General features: G+C 38.8%; 1 protein-coding gene across 2 annotated transcripts; it reads left to right on the forward strand.

The window, feature by feature from the left end:
* The first annotated feature begins 144 nt into the window (after window positions 1-144).
* LOC110450143 lies at window positions 145-4,063 on the forward strand. Of its 2 annotated transcripts, XR_002462936.1 has the most exons (3): window positions 145-205; window positions 3,296-3,953; window positions 3,994-4,063. XR_002462936.1 is itself a non-coding variant. In XM_021497427.1 (2 exons), exons 1-2 carry the CDS (start codon window positions 173-175, stop codon window positions 3,887-3,889), a joined length of 627 nt encoding a protein of 208 aa, XP_021353102.1. In that variant the 5' UTR covers window positions 145-172; the 3' UTR covers window positions 3,890-4,044. The 2 variants fall into 2 exon arrangements, 1 of the variants encoding a protein (XP_021353102.1); XM_021497427.1 differs by having other exon boundaries at window positions 3,296-4,044.
* Window positions 4,064-18,559: the final 14,496 nt, after the last annotated feature.

Below are 18,559 nucleotides of genomic sequence, written 5' to 3' on the forward strand. Positions count from 1 at the left end.
TGTAAATATTGTGAAAATCGATGGCAAACATTTCAATTTAACGGCCGTCGACAATATACCGGACTTTTTCAAAGGTATTCTACCCATACCATCTGGAATTCACAACATCAGCCTGCCGAACCACGCCTTAAGAATAACGGGATATATACATGGCTGGAAGGGAATACTTGCTATGAGCTACCCCTTACTTCAACATAAGCACGACGTACGTATAACATTTATTTTTCTTTCTTGTGATAGAAATAAAGGGTAACTATTTAATACGAACGTTATTTTGTTTTTCTTGCAATGAAGATATAGTTTCTAGCATAAAAAAATACACAAGAAATATTGAATTGCTATATACGCTTTTGTGACCCGTCAGATGTAAATCACCGTTATAGTGTGACTAGAGAATTGCCCATCTACATAGTGCAGTGTTGTATGTCAGGAAATCGTTTTGTTAGCCAATGTTGTTAGACTTTCCAGAAGACAATTGATCATCTATTCGTGAAAATGCAAAATCACCCATATGTGTCCATTAGACCTTGCAGACTGCACTTGTTTATTGGGTGGATATATACACGTCTACTTGCATGTGACATGTATTTGTCCACACAAGATATAGTTGTGATACATATGCCTGAAATGTTCTACACTGATTTCACAACCTTTCCACTCGTACTAATGTTCTTATGCGTCTCCAGTACACTGCACAAGCTATGCAAAGACTAATAGGTGAAATCGTTTCGCGTATATATATCTAGAGTAATTGTTTAATTTGTAGTTTGTAGGGAGAATGAACGGAAACAAACCCTTGTTCTGTATACAGTTTGACTAACGTGTTGTATTGTGACCTTTCTTGTACTTTGTACAGAAATACACCTTGGCGGTTTGTCTATAAGTTTATACTATAGAAATGTGAATTATGATATACTGTTATATGTGATCCTTGTCGTTACACAACCCGCTGTTTGCCGCATGATATCGAGTTTTAATATCGATTTGCCTACAGGTATCACTATGTAAGTATTCCGTCTTTGCGTATTGCAGAGTTATCTTCTCTTGAGAGCAGGTATTGATTGTTACGTCAATTGTTTGTGAGAGTAACGTCATCAATGTTTGAGAAAACGACGTAATTTTCTCACACAAACCAATGACGTTACAATCAATACCTGCTCTCAAGAGAAGATAACTCTGCAATACGCAAAGACGGAATAGGATTATATCATGAACTGGAACTGCTGATAACATTTTCGATGTTGTATACTATGCCTTTATAAGTAAAGTTTAATTGAACCAACACTTATTCTGACTACCTCCAGGTTTATAGAGTTCAAACTGTATAATACAATCATATGGAACCCTGTTCCATAATACACCGGTTTTTTTCTGAAACAAAGCATGAAATGAAGTAAAGCACGTATACTGCTACGTACTTTGTTTTGGTTTGAATTGATTCAGTTTAAGTGAGGGCTCGTAGAATGCCCAACTTAAAGATACACTCTGCTCAGTCCAGTTACATGTACGGGGTCAATCGACTGACCATTAAGATATATACACTCTGCTCAGTCCAGCCACATGTATAGGGTCAATCGACTAACCATTAAGATATATACACTCTGCTCAGTCCAGTCACATATATACGGTCAATCGACTAACCATTAAGATATATACACTCTGCTCAGTCCAATCACATGTATAGGGTCAATCGACTGCCCATTAAGATATACACTCTGCTCAGTCCAATCACATGTATAGGGTCAATCGACTGACCATTAAGATATATACACTGCTCAGTCCAGTCACATGTTTAGGGTCAATCGACTGACCATTAAGATATATACACTCTGCTCAGTCCAGTCACATGTATAGGGTCAATCGACTAACCATTAAGAAATAATCATACGTTTTGTTTAGCCCTTGTCCCTCAGCATTTCAAAACCCATATCCTATATTTGTAATAGTGATATTCGTCTCTTTCCCATATACACATACAAGTAAAATATATTTTACACACAAGCACTAACGCACGCACATATGCACACACATACTAAATAATGACCGCGCCTTCCAAACACATTGTTACCTTAATTTCCCGGCAGTCGTTTGTGATGGAGTAATTTCCAGTGCCGTTGTTGTATGATGTGGGAGAGTGATAGAATAAGCTTACAACTATCAACACAGAATATTCCACACGACAGGACGACGACTTTTGAACTTTTGTTTCTGAGAAATAAAAGTTATAAAGGGGAAGAAAAGGCTATATTTAACTAGGTACGGTTTACCATTGTTGCAAGTTATGTCAGGATGCAGTATTTTCAGTTTCACCAATTTGATATGAAATGTATTTTATTATTGGATAAGCCAAATTCAGCGTCGGTACAAACCTTTCCTAGATAATTAGGACAAACATATCAGAAACAAGTAGGTATATATATCTGGAATGAGATTATGATACAATCATTTTACAATAACTTTTCAATTACGGCCTGTGGTAAAAACAAAAGTATCACTTGATAGATATATAATTATGTACTTATATAGAATGTGTTTACAGATGACACAGTTTTAGATACGACTAGAACCGTTTCATTTGTCTTGTAATACACAATGAAGGATTACAGTTAGGCTCAAGTGCGTGGTCAAGGACAAAGCCGCTTTCACTATATACACAGTACAATGCTAACCGATTACAATATAATTGTATGATAAACTGTTAATGAAAATGTAAATTGCATTGCAATAGATTTACAAATCTTTTAAATTGTACGACAAAATCCAGGTTTGGTTCAACTATAGGATTCGAATCTCTTTTTATAGGTGATCGGTACAGTATTGACATTGCTAATACTGCATTAGCAAATGAACCACATAATGTTTACCTTTATAATTGCTTGGTTTCAACTTACATGTAAGACTCAATGCTGTTCCTTACATCCTCACTACATGTAGATGACCAAACTCGCTACAGGTGTCATCTTCAAGGTGATCTTTATCTTAATTTTAATTTATTTCACTCGCAATGTTCCGCATACTGTAGCTGAAATATTATTTAATATCGTCCGTTCAGTTAGACGGTTGCAGTATTTGTATGCTTTGTTTTTATCATTAATTGCTTTTTACCTGTCCAACTAGGTGAGTCATGGGGAAAATTGAGTCCGGTTTGCTCCATAAAAACATCATGCTTGGTAAAATAAGTATGTAGGTTAATTAGTTCTACCTAGAAGATATATAAACATTTTTAATGTATGGGATAAGTATTGTTGTCATTATTATATAATTTAATCGTAATATACTATATATTTTGTTACAGTCACGTGATAATGCAGCACAAAGACGATGTGAGCGCCATGCCACCGCGGGGACGTCTACGGTAAACCTTCCAATAGAAACCACCTCATCAACTCTGGAAACGGTGACTCCTCCTCCAGGGACGTCAGTATCTGTTGCCAGAACAACAACATCCCAGGAATTGACGTCAACATATAAAGAGGTAACAAGAGTGGAAATGATAACATCATCAGTCGGAATGACTGTCGGAGCTTTTGAGAAGATAACAACAAGTCCCCTTCGGAATTCGACAGTCTCATCTATCCAGACATGTAGCTGTCTACAGCGCAACTGTTCCCTGAATCCTAACGAGGGAGAAATGAAACGAATTATCGAAGCACTTCGTACTGAACTTCTAATTCAACGCGAGAAAACAAATAGATACAAGCGTTCATTAACATCCGCGTGGGATGGCCGGACATCGGCCAAGGTGTTGGGCTACGGGGCAAGCATCATCCTCGGGGCGGTTGGGATCGGGATTGTGATACTGGACTTGAATAATCTCATAGTAATGGCGAAGCGAATTCGACATAATCTGCGATCAAAGTCATGTCATAACAAAAACGTTTGCATATAATTTTGCAAGAGTGTCCAATGACAAGATATTCTTACGGTGTCATAGTAACATGTACGATGTACAGTTACCAACGGTGAAAGTATGGACAACTTTCGTTTTTACAGCGTTTAGATTTTAATCCAAGGCTAACTATGCGGGTTTTTTTTTTATACTTTATGAATGTATGTATGTGACCTATTACATGTTGCCTGGGTATAAAAAGTTTTTTTTAATTAAGAAACTAGTAGACTGAGTGGATCTTAGATTTTAATCCAAGGCTAACTATGCGTTGTTTTTTTTTATACTTTATGAATGTATGTATGTGACCTATTACATGTTGCCTGGATATAAAAAGTTTTTTTTAACTTTCCCAAATTGTTTTCAAATGTATCAGATTATACAGGAATTACTCTATAAACTTGAGAGAACTCGATGATTCGTTCGGATAGAATCCGTCCCATACCATCTGGAACCGCCTTTATTTTCATACGCCTGCATAACTTACGTTCAGAGGGATTTCAGTTTTTCAATGCCGAACCTGTCAATGCCATATCACTCGATCGTCTAAAAGCATAGAAATAACATTCGATTTCAGCTCCAGGCAAAATCAAACTAAATTACTCATGTAACGGCTAATTTCCCCTTTTTTTATTCAGAAACTAGTAGAGTGAGTGGATCTTAGATTATAAGACTCTTTCTAATAAGTATGGTAAATATACCGTAAAAGGTTTTAATTTCATCACGTCACCCTTTCCGCGTTGCGGCAATGGAATTTGTGACGTGACGTCATTGTTCAGCCATTATGACGTCACGTCACGTGAAACGGTGTGTTAGATAGAAATTTCCTACATCCCTTTCTTACCCCGGACAGCTATATCTTACACGGAAATGGGATAAACTAATTTATTGTTAAGTATGTTATCGCCATTAACCAATTTCTAAACTTTTATAATTGAATTTTGTTTAATTGCTTATAAGATTACATTAATGCTAATTGCTTGCAGAGGTAAGAAGGTGTGTGTTTTGAAAACCGTCGCTTTGCAAGTCATACGGGGGATCAACAGAATTCTATGGAGAGTCACTACTCTTAAATAATTAGACGGGAGCCTGCTGTTTTATTGTGATATACCAGAAATGCTTATTTTTATATTAATGTATTTTGAACACAAATATTTACTATTTTATTATCAACTATTTATTATCTATTAATATTGAAGATTTACTGTTTATAATTGCATACGTATATATGTTTTAACAATAAAATACTAACTGCTTCATTATTGTTTGTTTTCCCATTGTTATTATTATAAAGGTTCTCCAACGAGTGATAGTTGGTTGTCATGGTTACTTAACTCGAGTTAGTCAGCTTTCAGATTGTTTATAGACAGAATGTTTACCGAGTGTCTTTTAAAATTTTAAAATTAAATACATGTAACGAGAGTTAATAAACATAATAATCTACCATCAAGAGTTTGGAAATCTGTCTCAACGTTAAGTTAAAACATCAAGAAAACCATGCTTCTCTTGATAATTTATTATTCCTATTTCCTATCTGTGAAACAAATGAACTTTGACGTCATAATGGAAGATGACGTCGCAAAGCATTGTGATATGCGTCAAAGTTAGAAAATGACCAATGCAATCACGCTCAGTGTGTTACCCAAAAATGTTTCCAAATTCCTAGCGGTTTCTTTCAATGAGTCGAGAGTGAGGAAACCTAGAGCTGCTGTGGGAGAGAATGGATTAGATATACTTTCGTCATTATACAAATGAATTTAACAAGAGATAAGAAGAACACGTTATAATAAATAACTATTTATAGCTACACTACAAACTTCTTTGAAGTGATAAGTGCATATTATATATATTTTTTCAAACCTCTAAACGTGATACAGACCCATAGCGACCTGGTTATGTACCGTAATACAAATGTATAGCGAACTGGTATGTAGCGTAATACAGACTTATAGCGACCTTGTTATGAACCGTAATACAGACTTATAGCAACCTGGTTATGAACCATAAAATAGACTTATAAAAACCTGGTTATGTACCATAATACAAACTTATAGCGACCTGGTTATGTACCGTAATACAAACTTATAGCGACTTGATTATGTACCGTAATACAGACTTATAGCACCTTGTTTATTTTACCGTAATACAGACTTATAGCGACTTGATTATTTACCGTAATACAGACTTATAGTGACCTGGCTATGTAGCGTAATACAGACTTATAACGCCTTGATTGTTTTTTTTATCGTAATACAGACTTATACAATGTAGCGACCTGGTTATGTAACGTAATACAGACTTATAACGCCTTGATTGTTTGTTTTATCGTAATACAGACCCATTCAATGTAGCGACCTGGCGATGTACAGTAATTCAGACTTATAGTGACCTGACTATGTAGCGTAATACAGACCTATAGCGACCTGGCGATGTACCGTAATACAGACTTGTAGCGACTTGATTATGTACCGTAATACAGGCTTATAGCGACCTGGTTATGAACCGTAATACAGACTTATAGTGACCTGGCTATGTAGCGTAATACAGACTTATAGCGCATTGATTGTTTTATTTTTTTACCGTAATACAAACTGATAGCAACCTGGTTATGAACCGTAATACAGACTTGTAGTTACCTGGTTATGTACCATAATACAAACTTATAGCGACCTGGCTATGTACCGTAATTCAGACTTATAGCGACCTGGCTATGTAGCGTAATACAGACTTATAGCGACCTTGTTATGTACCGTAATACGGACTTATAGAAACCTGGTTATGTACCATGATACAAACATATAGCGACCTTGCTATGTACCGTAATTCAGACTTATAGCAACCTTGTTATGGACCGTAATACAGATGTATAGCAACCTGGTTATGTACCGTAATACAGACCTATAGCGACCTGGCGATGTACAGTAATTCAGACTTATAGCAACCTGCTTATGTACCGCAATAAAGACTTATAGCGAACTGGTTATGTACCGTAGTTCAGACTTAAAGCGACCTGGCGATGTACCGTACTTCAGACTTATTGCAACCTGCTTATATACAGTAATACAGACTTATAGCGAACTGGTTATGTACCGTAGTTCAGACTTATAACGACCTGGTTATGTAACGTAATACAGACTTATAGCGACCTGGTTTTGTACCGTAATACAGACTTATAGCAATCTGGTTATGTACCGCAATTCAGACTTATAGCGACCTGGCGATGTACCGTAATACAGACTTATAGCGACATGGCTATGTAGCGTAATACAGACTTATAGCGCATTGATTGTTTTTTAACCGTAATACAGACTTATAGCCACCTGGTTATGTACCGTAACACAGACTTATAGCGCCTTGTTTATTTTACCGTAATACAGACTTATAGGGACTTGATTATTTACCGTAATACAGACTACTTATAGCGACCTGGCTATGTACCGTAATACAAATGTATAGCGAACTGGTATGTAGCGTAATACAGTCTTATAGCGACCTTGTTATGAACCGTAATACAGACTTATACAATGTAGCGACCTGGTTATGACCGTAATACAGACTTATATCAACCTGGTTATGTACAGTAATACAGACTTATAGCGTCTTGATTATTTACCGTAATACAGACTTAAAGCGACTTGATTATTTACCGTAATACAGACTACTTATAGCGACCTGGCTATGTACCGTAATACAAATTTATAGCGACCTTATTATGTACCGTAATACGGACTTATAGCAACCTGGTTACATGTATGTATATACGTACCGCAGTACAGACTTATAGCGATTTGGTTTTGTACCGCAATACAGACTGATAGCAACCTGGTTATGAACCGTAATACAGACTTGTAGTTACCTGGTTATGTACCATAATATAGACTTATAGAAACCTGGTTATGTACCATAATATAGACTTATAGAAACCTGGTTATGTACCATAATACAAACTTATAGCGACCTGGCTATGTACCGTAATTCAGACTTATAGCGACCTGGCGATGTACCGGCAATACAGGTTTTCAGCGCCTTGATCAGTTATGAACCGTAATACAGACTTGTAGTTACCTGGTTATGTACCATAATATAGACTTATAGAAACCTGGTTATGTACCATAATACAAAATACAGACTTATAGCGCCTTGATTGTTTTTTTTTACCATATTGCAGACTTATAGCAACCTGGTTATGTATATACGTACCGCAGTACAGACTTATAGCGATTTGGTTTTGTACCGCAATACAGGTTTACAGCGCCTTGATCAGGTACCGCAAAACAGTCCTATAGCGACTTGATTATTTACCGTAATACAGACTTAAAGCGACTTGATTATTTACCGTAATACAGACTTAAAGCGACTTGATTATTTACCGTAATACAGACTTAAAGCGACTTGATTATTTACCGTAATACAGACTACTTATAGCGACCTGGCTATGTACCGTAATTCAGACTTATAGCAACCTGGTTACATGTATGTATATACTTACCGCAGTACAGACTTATAGCGATTTGGTTTTGTACCGCAATACAGACTTACAGCAACCTGGTTACATGTATGTATATACGTGCCGCAGTACAGACTTATAGCGATTTGGTATGTACCGTACTTCAGACTTATTGCAACCTGCTTATATTCAGTAATACAGACTTATAGCGCATTGATTGTTTTTTAGCCGTAATACAGACTTATAGCCACCTGTTTATGTACCGTAATACAGACTTATCGCGACATGGTTATGTACCGTAGTACAGACTTATACTGACCTGGTTATGTAGCATAATACAGACTTATAGCGCCTTGATTGCTTTTTTTACCATATTGCAGACTTATAGCAACCTGGTTATGTACCATAATACAAACTTATAGCGACCTGGTTATGTACCGTAATCCAAATTATAGCGACTTGGTTTTGTACCGCAATACAGACTTATAGCAACCTGGTTACATGTATGTATATACGTACCGCAGTACAGACTTATAGCGATTTGGTTTTGTACCGCAATACAGGTTTTCAGCGCCTTGATCAGGTACCGCAAAACAGTCCTATAGCGACTTGATTATTTTAACCGCAATACAGACTTACAGCGACTTGCTTTTTTTATACCGCAATACAGACTTATAGCGACCTGGCTATGTACCGTAATACAAATTTATAGCGACCTTATTATGTACCGTAATACAGACTTATAGCAACCTGGTTATGTACCATAATATAGACTTATAGAAACCTGGTTATGTTCCATAATACAAACGTATAGCGACCTTGCTATGTACCGTAATTCAGAGTTATAGCGACCTGGTTATGTACCGTAATACAGACTTATATCAACCTGGTTATGTACAGTAATACAGACTTATAGCGACCTTGCTATGTACAGTAGCGACCTGGTTATGTACCGCAATACAGACTTATAATTCAGACTTGTAGCGACCTGGTTATGTACCATAATACAAACTTATAGCAACCTGGCTATGTACCGTAATTCAGACTTATAGCGACTTCAGGTTTTTGTACTGGAATACAGACTGATAGCGACTTGATTATGTACCGTAATACAGACTGATAGCGCCTTTTTTTTGTACTGTAATACAGACTTATAGCGACCTGGTTATGTAGCGTAATACAGACTTATAGCGCATTGATTGTTTTTTTCATCGTACTACAGACTTATAGCGACCTGGTTATGTACCGTAATACAGACTTATAGCGACCTGGTTATGTACCGCAATACAGACTTATAACGACCTGGCGATGTACCGTAATTCAGACTTATAGCAACCTGCTTATGTACCGTAATACAGACTTATAGCGACCTAATTATGTAGCGTAATACAGACTTATAGCGCCTTGATTGTTTTTGTTATCGTAATACAGACCCATTCAATGTAGCGACCTGGCGATTTACCGTGATTCAGACTTATAGCAACCTGCTTATGTACCTTAATACAGACTTATAACGAACTGGTTATGTACCGTAATACAGACTTATAACGAACTGGTTATGTACCGTAATACAGACTTATACAATGTAGCGACCTGGTTATGACCGTAATACAGACTTATAGCCACCTGTTTATGTACCGTAATACAGACTTATAGCGCCTTGTTTATTTTACCGTAATACAGACTTATAGCGACTTGATTATTTACCGTAATACAGACTTATAGCGACATGGCTATGTAGCGTAATACAGACTTATAGCGCATTGATTGTTTTTTTTTTTACCTTAATACAAACTGAAAGCGACCTGGATATGTAGCGTAATACAGACTTATACCGACCTGGTTATGTACTGTAATACAGACTTATAGCGACCTGGTTATGTAGCGTAATACAGACTTATAGCGCATTGATTGTTTTTTTTTTTACCTTAATACAAACCGAAAGCGACCTGGATATGTAGCGTAATACAGACTTATACCGACCTGGTTATGTACTGTAATACAGACTTATAGCGACCTGGTTATGTAGCGTAATACAGACTTATAGCGCATTGATTGTTTTTTTTTTACCTTAATACAAACTGAAAGCGACCTGGATCTGTAGCGTAATACAGACTTATACCGACCTGGTTATGTACCGTAATACAGACTTATAGCAACCTGGTTATGTACCATAATATAGACTTATAGAAACCTGGTTATGTACCATAATACAAACGTATAGCGACCTTGCTATGTACCGTAATTCAGACTTATAGCGACCTGGTTATGTACCGTAATACAGACTTATATCAACCTGGTTATGTACAGTAATACAGACTTATAGCGACCTTGCTATGTACAGTAATACCGACGTATAGCGACCTGGTTATGTACCGTAATACAAATTATAGCGACTTGGTTTTGTACCGCAATACAGACTTATAGCAACCTGGTTATGTATATACGTACCGCAATACAGACTTATAGCGACTTGGTTTTGTATCGCAATACAGTTTTTTAGCGACTTGATCTGGTACCGTTTTACAGTTTTATAGCGCCTTGATTGTTTTTTAACGCAATACAGACTTATAGCGACTTGATTATGTAACGCAATTCAGATTTAATTTGTCTTGTTGTTTGTCACCTACCCATGGTCATTTCGACTAGATAGTTGTGCTGGATATCATATCTATTGTGACTTGATATCTTTGTCTCACACCTACTGATAGAGACTTAAAAGTTATGTCCCCTACATAAATCGTTCTACTGCGATGTGATAGATCGGCTATTGTGTAGGTGGACTTCAGCACTGGAAATTTAATTTTACCAATCATCTTACCATGTTATGGAATATAATAGCATAACCAACTTCAGACAGAGTGTATGGCATTTATTGCAAAAATAAATGTTAAATTAGTTATTTGTAGGACAGGAAATTAAATTTGCTTTGTCAGGATTTGAAAGTGCATATACTGAGCTCGAACAAAAAACGACCTACTTCCTGTTAATTCATAGTAAATCTGAAACTTTCTTTCGAGTATGATTATACTGATGAAGTTTTTGTTGTACATTTCTTTGGGTTATTATACGATTTCAGGCTATATATCGAGAGTGGTTTATTTGGACAATCACATCGAATATCTCATTATATATATGCATATAGAGTTAATAAGAATTCAAATCTGCACGCAACATTATATTATTATTGAGACACGAATTCGTGTCCACTGTTTAAGAACCAAGACTTCTCAGTCCATTCAAACGATATAACATATCTGGCAGTATCGAAATTATGACAAAAAACGAATGATGGCCAAATCACTTCCATATTTAAATTGGAAAATGCTGTTCATACAAAATGCTTCTTAAATAATTTAAAAGAAGGAAGTTCGGATAATAAAACAGGTAAAAATGGCGAGAGTATTAAGCAGATACCGGCAGCCAATCAGTTTCGAGTGTGCATGTATGACGTCGACTGCGTCCTGCTTAGGACTGAAGACCCCATATAATCATTGGTTTATTCCTCTCCCTACTATAATAAAATGTTGGGCGATTAGGTTAGAAATAGTAATGGAGCAGAAACTATGGCAAGCCAACTTAACATTTATTCAAGGAGCAATGTCGATCCTGTATTTCAAAAAAATATATAAGATAACTTATATAGCATATGAGATATCTTATATACTATATAAGATACTTTATATCGTATATAAGATATCTTATATCGTATATAAGATATCTCATATAGTATATGAGATATCTTATATAGTATATGAGATATCTTATATGATATATAAGATATCTTACATACTATATGAGATATCTTATATAGAAATTAAATGAGATGCTATAGAAGATATCTTATATGATATATAAGATATCTTATATCGTATATAAGATATCTCATTTAATTTTCTATATAAGATATCTTATATAATATATAAGATATCTAATATAGCTATATAAGATATATTATATAATTAAAGTCTCGTTACTAAATAAGATATCTTATATAGGAACGAGATTTTAACAAAATGTCGAAAATGAAGTCTCCCCGTCCGGAATATCTCGAGGATCTACGTAGGGACAGTAGGCTTGTTGTAACAACACGTGTTCCTGTCGCCGCCATTATGTCTGAGCCCACTTCATGAGTGCGGTAAATGGCAGCCTCTGCTTTGGCCGCTATAAGAGAGACAATGCGAGCTAGCCGTACCATCCCTCTCCGTCATTGCGCCCAATGCAATCCTGAAGGTGCTCCGAATGATTCTCGAGGGAGAAATTAGTTTCTGGTTTTTAATGCCTAGAAACCTCATTCTATATCAGATATCTTATATAGCAACGAAATTTCAATTATATAAGATATCTTATATAATATATGAGATATCTTATATATTATATGAGATATCTTATATAGAAAATTAAATGAGATATCTTATATGCGATATAAGATATCTTATATAGTATATATGATATCTTTTATACTTATATAAAATATCTCATTAAATTTCTATATGAGATATCTCATATAGTATATAAGATATCTTATATCGTATATAAGATATCTTATATCGCATATAAGATATCTTATATCGCATATACGATATCTTATATCGTACATAAGATATCTCATATGCTATATAAGATATATCATATGCTATATATGATATCCCATATGCTATATAAGATATCTCATATAGATATAAGATATCTTTATTGTATATGAGATATCTTATATAATTATATAAGATATCTTACATAATTCGATGAAATACAGGATCGACATTGCTCCTTGAATAAATGTTAAGTTGGCTTGCCATAAGAAACATCAACCAATTGCTTCGTACGAATCGAATTTGTATGAAATTGAACATTGACCGACTGATTCCAACGGCAGCGGTTTTAAGTTTCGATGTTAACAATTTCGAGTAAAGACGACATTACAAATATTGAGGCTAAGATTAGGGAATCAAACAGTTTGTTTTCATACCAAATACTCTAATCTGATTGGTCAATACATTTTATTTCATTTTTCTATGAAAACAAAATACCAACGCCCCCCGGAACTACTTTTCGCTATGTCGGCAACTTCAAAAGAAAATGATTAAAGAACTCCGGTGGTCTTTGCTCTGAATCGGTAGGCTAGATCCCGTTGGAAATTTTATTTACCGAAGTTTATCTGTACATAATATGATGAAATGGAGGATGCTCGGCAGTCAAAATCCACTAAAACAACACCAAAATGGGGCATTAAGGTTGGTAAAGGTACATGAAGGGGTTGGGGTTGGATTATCGGGGACCTGACATTTTTTCCAAATTTTGCAAAATAAAACAGTAATACACTAATAAAATTTGACGAGTACAGTGCACGTTCAAAATGATTAAAATGCATGGTCTACCCTGACCAGGACTCGAACCCGGATATTTCCAAATGAAATTGGAATGCTTTTCATTAAGCTACCAGGATATCATATTCATAATCAATGAACGTGTCTGTAAAAACTGGGAAATAAAATATTTCACAGTACCAACAGTAGTGTGTTGGATGATAATTAAAGGCAAATGTACGAAATGGTACCACAAGGCCAACCCAGGACAAACACACCCAGGCGCGGGTTCAGGTGATGGCGTAATGGGCGTACGTCCCCCCCCCCTTTTAAAAAAACACCCCTGCTAATATTGTATTGAATACATATTGAATTTATCATATTCATTATTTAAACAAATAAACACCCTGACACTTAAACTATAAAATATACATGCTCCAAGTCAGGAACCGTTACATTAGTGCATTTCACAATTATTTTATGTTATTTAGCAAAAAAAAAGGTCCAATTTTTTTTCGCATCGCTCCGCTCGGCGAAAGATTTCATTTTACGCCCCCTCTTTCAAATATCATAGAAACGCCCCTGACACCTACCTTACTGGAAAGAGTCCTGTCCTCCTCCGTTAACACCTACCTTACTTGAGAGAATCCTGTCCTCCTCCGTTAACACCTACCTTACTGGAGAGAGTCCTGTCCTCCTCCGTTAACACCTACCTTACTGGAGAGAGTCCTGTCCTCCTCCGTTAACACCTACCTTACTGGAGAGAGTCCTGTCCTCCTCCGTTAACACCTACCTTACTGGAGAGAGTCCTGTCCTCCTCCGTTAACACCTACCTTACTGGAGAGAGTCCTGTCCTCCTCCGTTAACACCTACCTTACTGGAGAGAGTCCTGTCCTCCTCCGTTAACACCTACCTTACTGGAGAGAATCCTGTCCTCCTCCGTTATCGTATTTCGCTGAATATGGCGATGTGTTTTGTGAGCGGAAATCTCGAGTTTCACTACAACTCGTTCAATTTTGTGAGAGATGAAAATGGAGAGTACATGGTAATAACTCAAAAACACCAGCAAAGTGGACTCAATAATGTTGAGGCACCATCCGCTGGAAAACCGATGTATTCCGTACAAGGAAAACAATGCCCCGTTTAAACACTCAGGTATCCTTTTTCAATCACCTAACGCACACTTAATGTGAAACACTGGCATCCATAGTTCAACCGAACACCAGTCTTCAAATGATTCCCGGATACATTAAAAACAGGTTTTCATTTCAGTAATAATTACAATAACTTTAGTATGCATATACAATACCTACACCCATCTTTGTAGCCCAAAAACAAAAGATTCAAATATCCCTACCTCCCTACCTTGACGTAACCCATATCTCGACGTCAGATCTCCCTTCCTCTTCCTTTTATGACGCCTGCTGCCTGCTGACGCCCGGAGCTAGCTCCATTTCAAAACTTTGTTCTGTCGGTTTGCTTAGGGTGTCAACTCATATTTATTGCGCAATTTGTGTGCCTTATACCCATCTGCCCTTGTTCATACAATTAATTATTGTTGAAAATTATTTTTGTGCCTTTTACGGCCGGTTATTTTACTCCACGTGTGCCGGTGGTGTGCCACGCGGTCCGCCATTATTGTGGGTTAATTTCCGACAGGTACCTGCGGGCAACCATCCTTGGGCCGCCCTTACCAGCCTGCAGATGGTTTTGGGTTACGGCAGCATCCCGGCAGCTACGGGCCTAGTCCGTACATGTCCGGGTTTCCACATGGAGGGAGTGGCGGTCCACCTTCGCTCTTTGGGCAAGTTGGCCAGCCCCAGTCTCAGGCAGGCCAGTTTGGCCAGTTCTGGGGTCACTCCCAGCCCGCTGGACCTTTCCTTTATCCTCCGGGATATGGGTTAAACCCCATGGCTTTTCCGTCGTGGAATCCTTTGGGTTTGGTCTCTCACTCGCGGAGACGTATTAGCAGTTCTGTTGACCCCCCCCCCCCCCCCCATTCTGCTACTTCGGGGGCCTTATCGGCCGGTCCTAAGAAGGTGTTACGGACCTTTAGGACTTCTGCCTCTCGGGCAGGCTCGTTGGTCTCTGGGTCCAAGGGTAGCGCACTGCACCTAAACGCCGGTACGGAGAGCCTTCTCTCGAGTTGGCCCTTCTGGCTGGCCCATTTCCTCCGCCCGAGGCTTTTGGTCTGGATGGTGTGAAGGCTATGGACGTTGAGGGCGCGGGTATGGCAGAGGACGATGATGGTGTCACCTGTTTGCTCGGATATAGACGCTGGTCTTTCCGAGTCGTCTGATGACGGTCCTCAGGAGGACTTGCCTTATGAGGAGGACGTCCAGGATGACGGTGACCCTAAGGCTGCTGAGGTTGAGGCCCAGCATGTGTTGTCCGGTATGCAGGGCCTTAGGGCCGACGTTTCCCGGATTCTTGGGGAGGAGGTTTGCCCACCACCTTCGGCATCATCTGTCCCCGAGTCCACCACCATTTTGGGTTCTTTGGTGGCTCCTCGGGTGTCCGCTCGGTCAGACCGCTCTCTGCCAGAAGGCACTATTGTGTCTTCAGCTCTGGTCACCGCCCAGTCTCGGGTTTTAGAAAAGAATTCTTCTTCAATCCGTAGTCCTGGGTATGCTGGGTTGCAGCTCAGTGTTGGCGATTTGTCGGAGGTGCACGCCACTGACTATGCCACAAATGATGGCCTGCTTGCCCCTCAACCAGCTAAGCTGGAATCGAGGGAACTCGACGCCTGGCCCGGTAGATCGGTGGACCAGGTGGTGTTTCTGGTTCGGAAGAAGTCCGGGGCGTGGCGTCCCATCATAGATCTAAGTGCCTTCAACAAGCACGTAGATTCTTCTCATTTCAAGATGGAGACTCCTCGGGGTATTATCGCCTCCGTGAGAGAGGGAATGTGGGCGACTTCAGTAGATCTGAAGGACGCCTACTTCAACATCCCCTTTAAAGAAGTCGGCACGGAAGTACCTCCGTTTTATTTGCAACGGAAAGGTCTTCCAGTTCCGGGCCATGCCGTTCGGGCTCACGACTGCACCTTTGGTTTTCACCAAGCTGCTGCAGGTGGTTGTGGGATTCCTGCACTCTCGAGGAATAGATGTTCACATCTATTTCGACGACTCCCTCATGCTCCACCTAGTGAGAGAGTCTCTGGTGCAGGTCACCCGGTTGGTTCTGAAACTCTTACTCAAGGTCGGTTTCATTCCTTCCAGAGAAAAGTCGGAGGTTTCCCCATCTCAGGATTTTGTTTTTCTGGGGAACCGTTTCAATACGGTTCAGGGCATCGCCCTTCCACCGATGGAGAAGTTCGAGAAGGCCAGGGCTTTTTCTCTGACCTTCATTGGCCGATCTCAAGTCCAGGTACCTTGGTTTCTCAGTTTTCTGGGATATCTCAACGCCCTGGCCGATGTGGTCCCCTTAGGGAGACTTCACATCAGGCCTCTCCAGATGTTTCTCCTTGCCAACTGGGTCCCTTCTCAAGGGATTGGGAAGCCTGGCTTCCTCTGAACCAGTCGGTCAAGGAGTACGCACCCTGGTGGACTCATCAGGACAATGTTCTCCGAGGGGTTCCAGGGGCGGGTCCAGGGTTTCCTAAAAGGAGGGGGGGGGGCGAGAAATTTTTCTCAGAGGGGGTCTTCCCCCTCCCGTAAGGGGGGTTTGGGGGATCTCCCCCCAAAAAATGTGTTTTTCTAGAACGTCTCAGAAGCGATTTCCCGTGTTCTGAGGATTGTTTTTATGTTAAAGTAGCAAGAAGAAAAAAACATATTTTAAGTATGGCCCAAAGACTTTTTTTGTGTACTGGAAAGAAAATTAAAGTTTCGGGTCAAATTCTCTATCAACAGCGTGTTTTAGAACTCAGATGGAATTATTATAGGGGCAACCTGGTGATGACAAATGTATGAATCTACAGGGGGCTTGCTCATTATTACCTAATTTGGCGTCCCGCCAGCAAGGGGGATACGAGAGGTCCACCGTCAAAAAATAAATGTAGGGAGGCACAATATCTAGTCTTCAGACATTGTACCTACAGTACAGTACTTCATGTAATAGTTTGTCGTACAAAAGAACAAATAACACCATAACATCGTTGCTGTTTAATTTATGAGTTACTCGTGGCATCACTAAGTTGCTAAACAAACGGACAAGTTCAAATCAGTGCGACACCCAATTAAAGGCCACTAGCTACATGTATATAGTCTCGCGTTTTATAATTGTTGACTAATTCACTAGTGTAGACAATGCTATATCTGAAATGTCCACGCTGATTAACTCATGTAAGGGCGTGCATATTACCAACAGTGGTACATTTGCTAAACTATCTGGTTAAAATGGTACAACTTACGAGGCACATACGCGTCACCTTTAAGGTGGCTCGACACATCGTCATCAGCGTCCATTTTCGTGACATACTTCCGGAAAAAGTACAGCTAGGACTCAATTATCTTAATCGAAATGTGCATGTACACCGTGTCGTCATTTCCGTATTGCGTATCGGGCATTCAATATCGTAGTGCAAATTATAGTAACACCTGCTGGGCCGTTTTCGTTTAAACGGTCAAACCGATCGGACCACTGTTGTTCGTTTATTAAATAAGGTCGGACCTAGTAATCTGATGCTGCTTTCAGGCGAGTCTTGAGAAAGCCTTGCAAGGCCTGCATACACATTTGCAGGTCCGCCAGGATTTACACCCGAAATTGTTACATTTATAAACGGTCAAACCGGTTGTTCCGCATAAACGAACAGGCCCATGGTAAACAATAGTACACGTGCGTGCCGATGATATGTCAACACCCGATATCAAGATTTTACCGGGAAATGTATACTCACACGTACTTCAGGAATAAAGCTTTCCAATTCATAGACATAAACAGACTCACGGGAAGACAGTGACATGAGACCAGACGACCTCA

This window comes from Mizuhopecten yessoensis, unplaced genomic scaffold (assembly GCF_002113885.1).
Source record: "Mizuhopecten yessoensis strain PY_sf001 unplaced genomic scaffold, ASM211388v2 scaffold4999.3, whole genome shotgun sequence".
In the NCBI taxonomy this organism is placed as follows: Eukaryota; Metazoa; Mollusca; class Bivalvia; order Pectinida; family Pectinidae; genus Mizuhopecten; species Mizuhopecten yessoensis.

Coding starts and splice junctions, on each gene's coding strand:
- LOC110450143 (XM_021497427.1), top strand. CDS start 173: ATGAGCTACCCCTTACTTCAACATAAGCACGAC. Junction 206..3,295: donor TACTTCAACATAAGCACGAC/GTACGTATAACA, acceptor ATTTTGTTACAG/TCACGTGATAATGCAGCACA.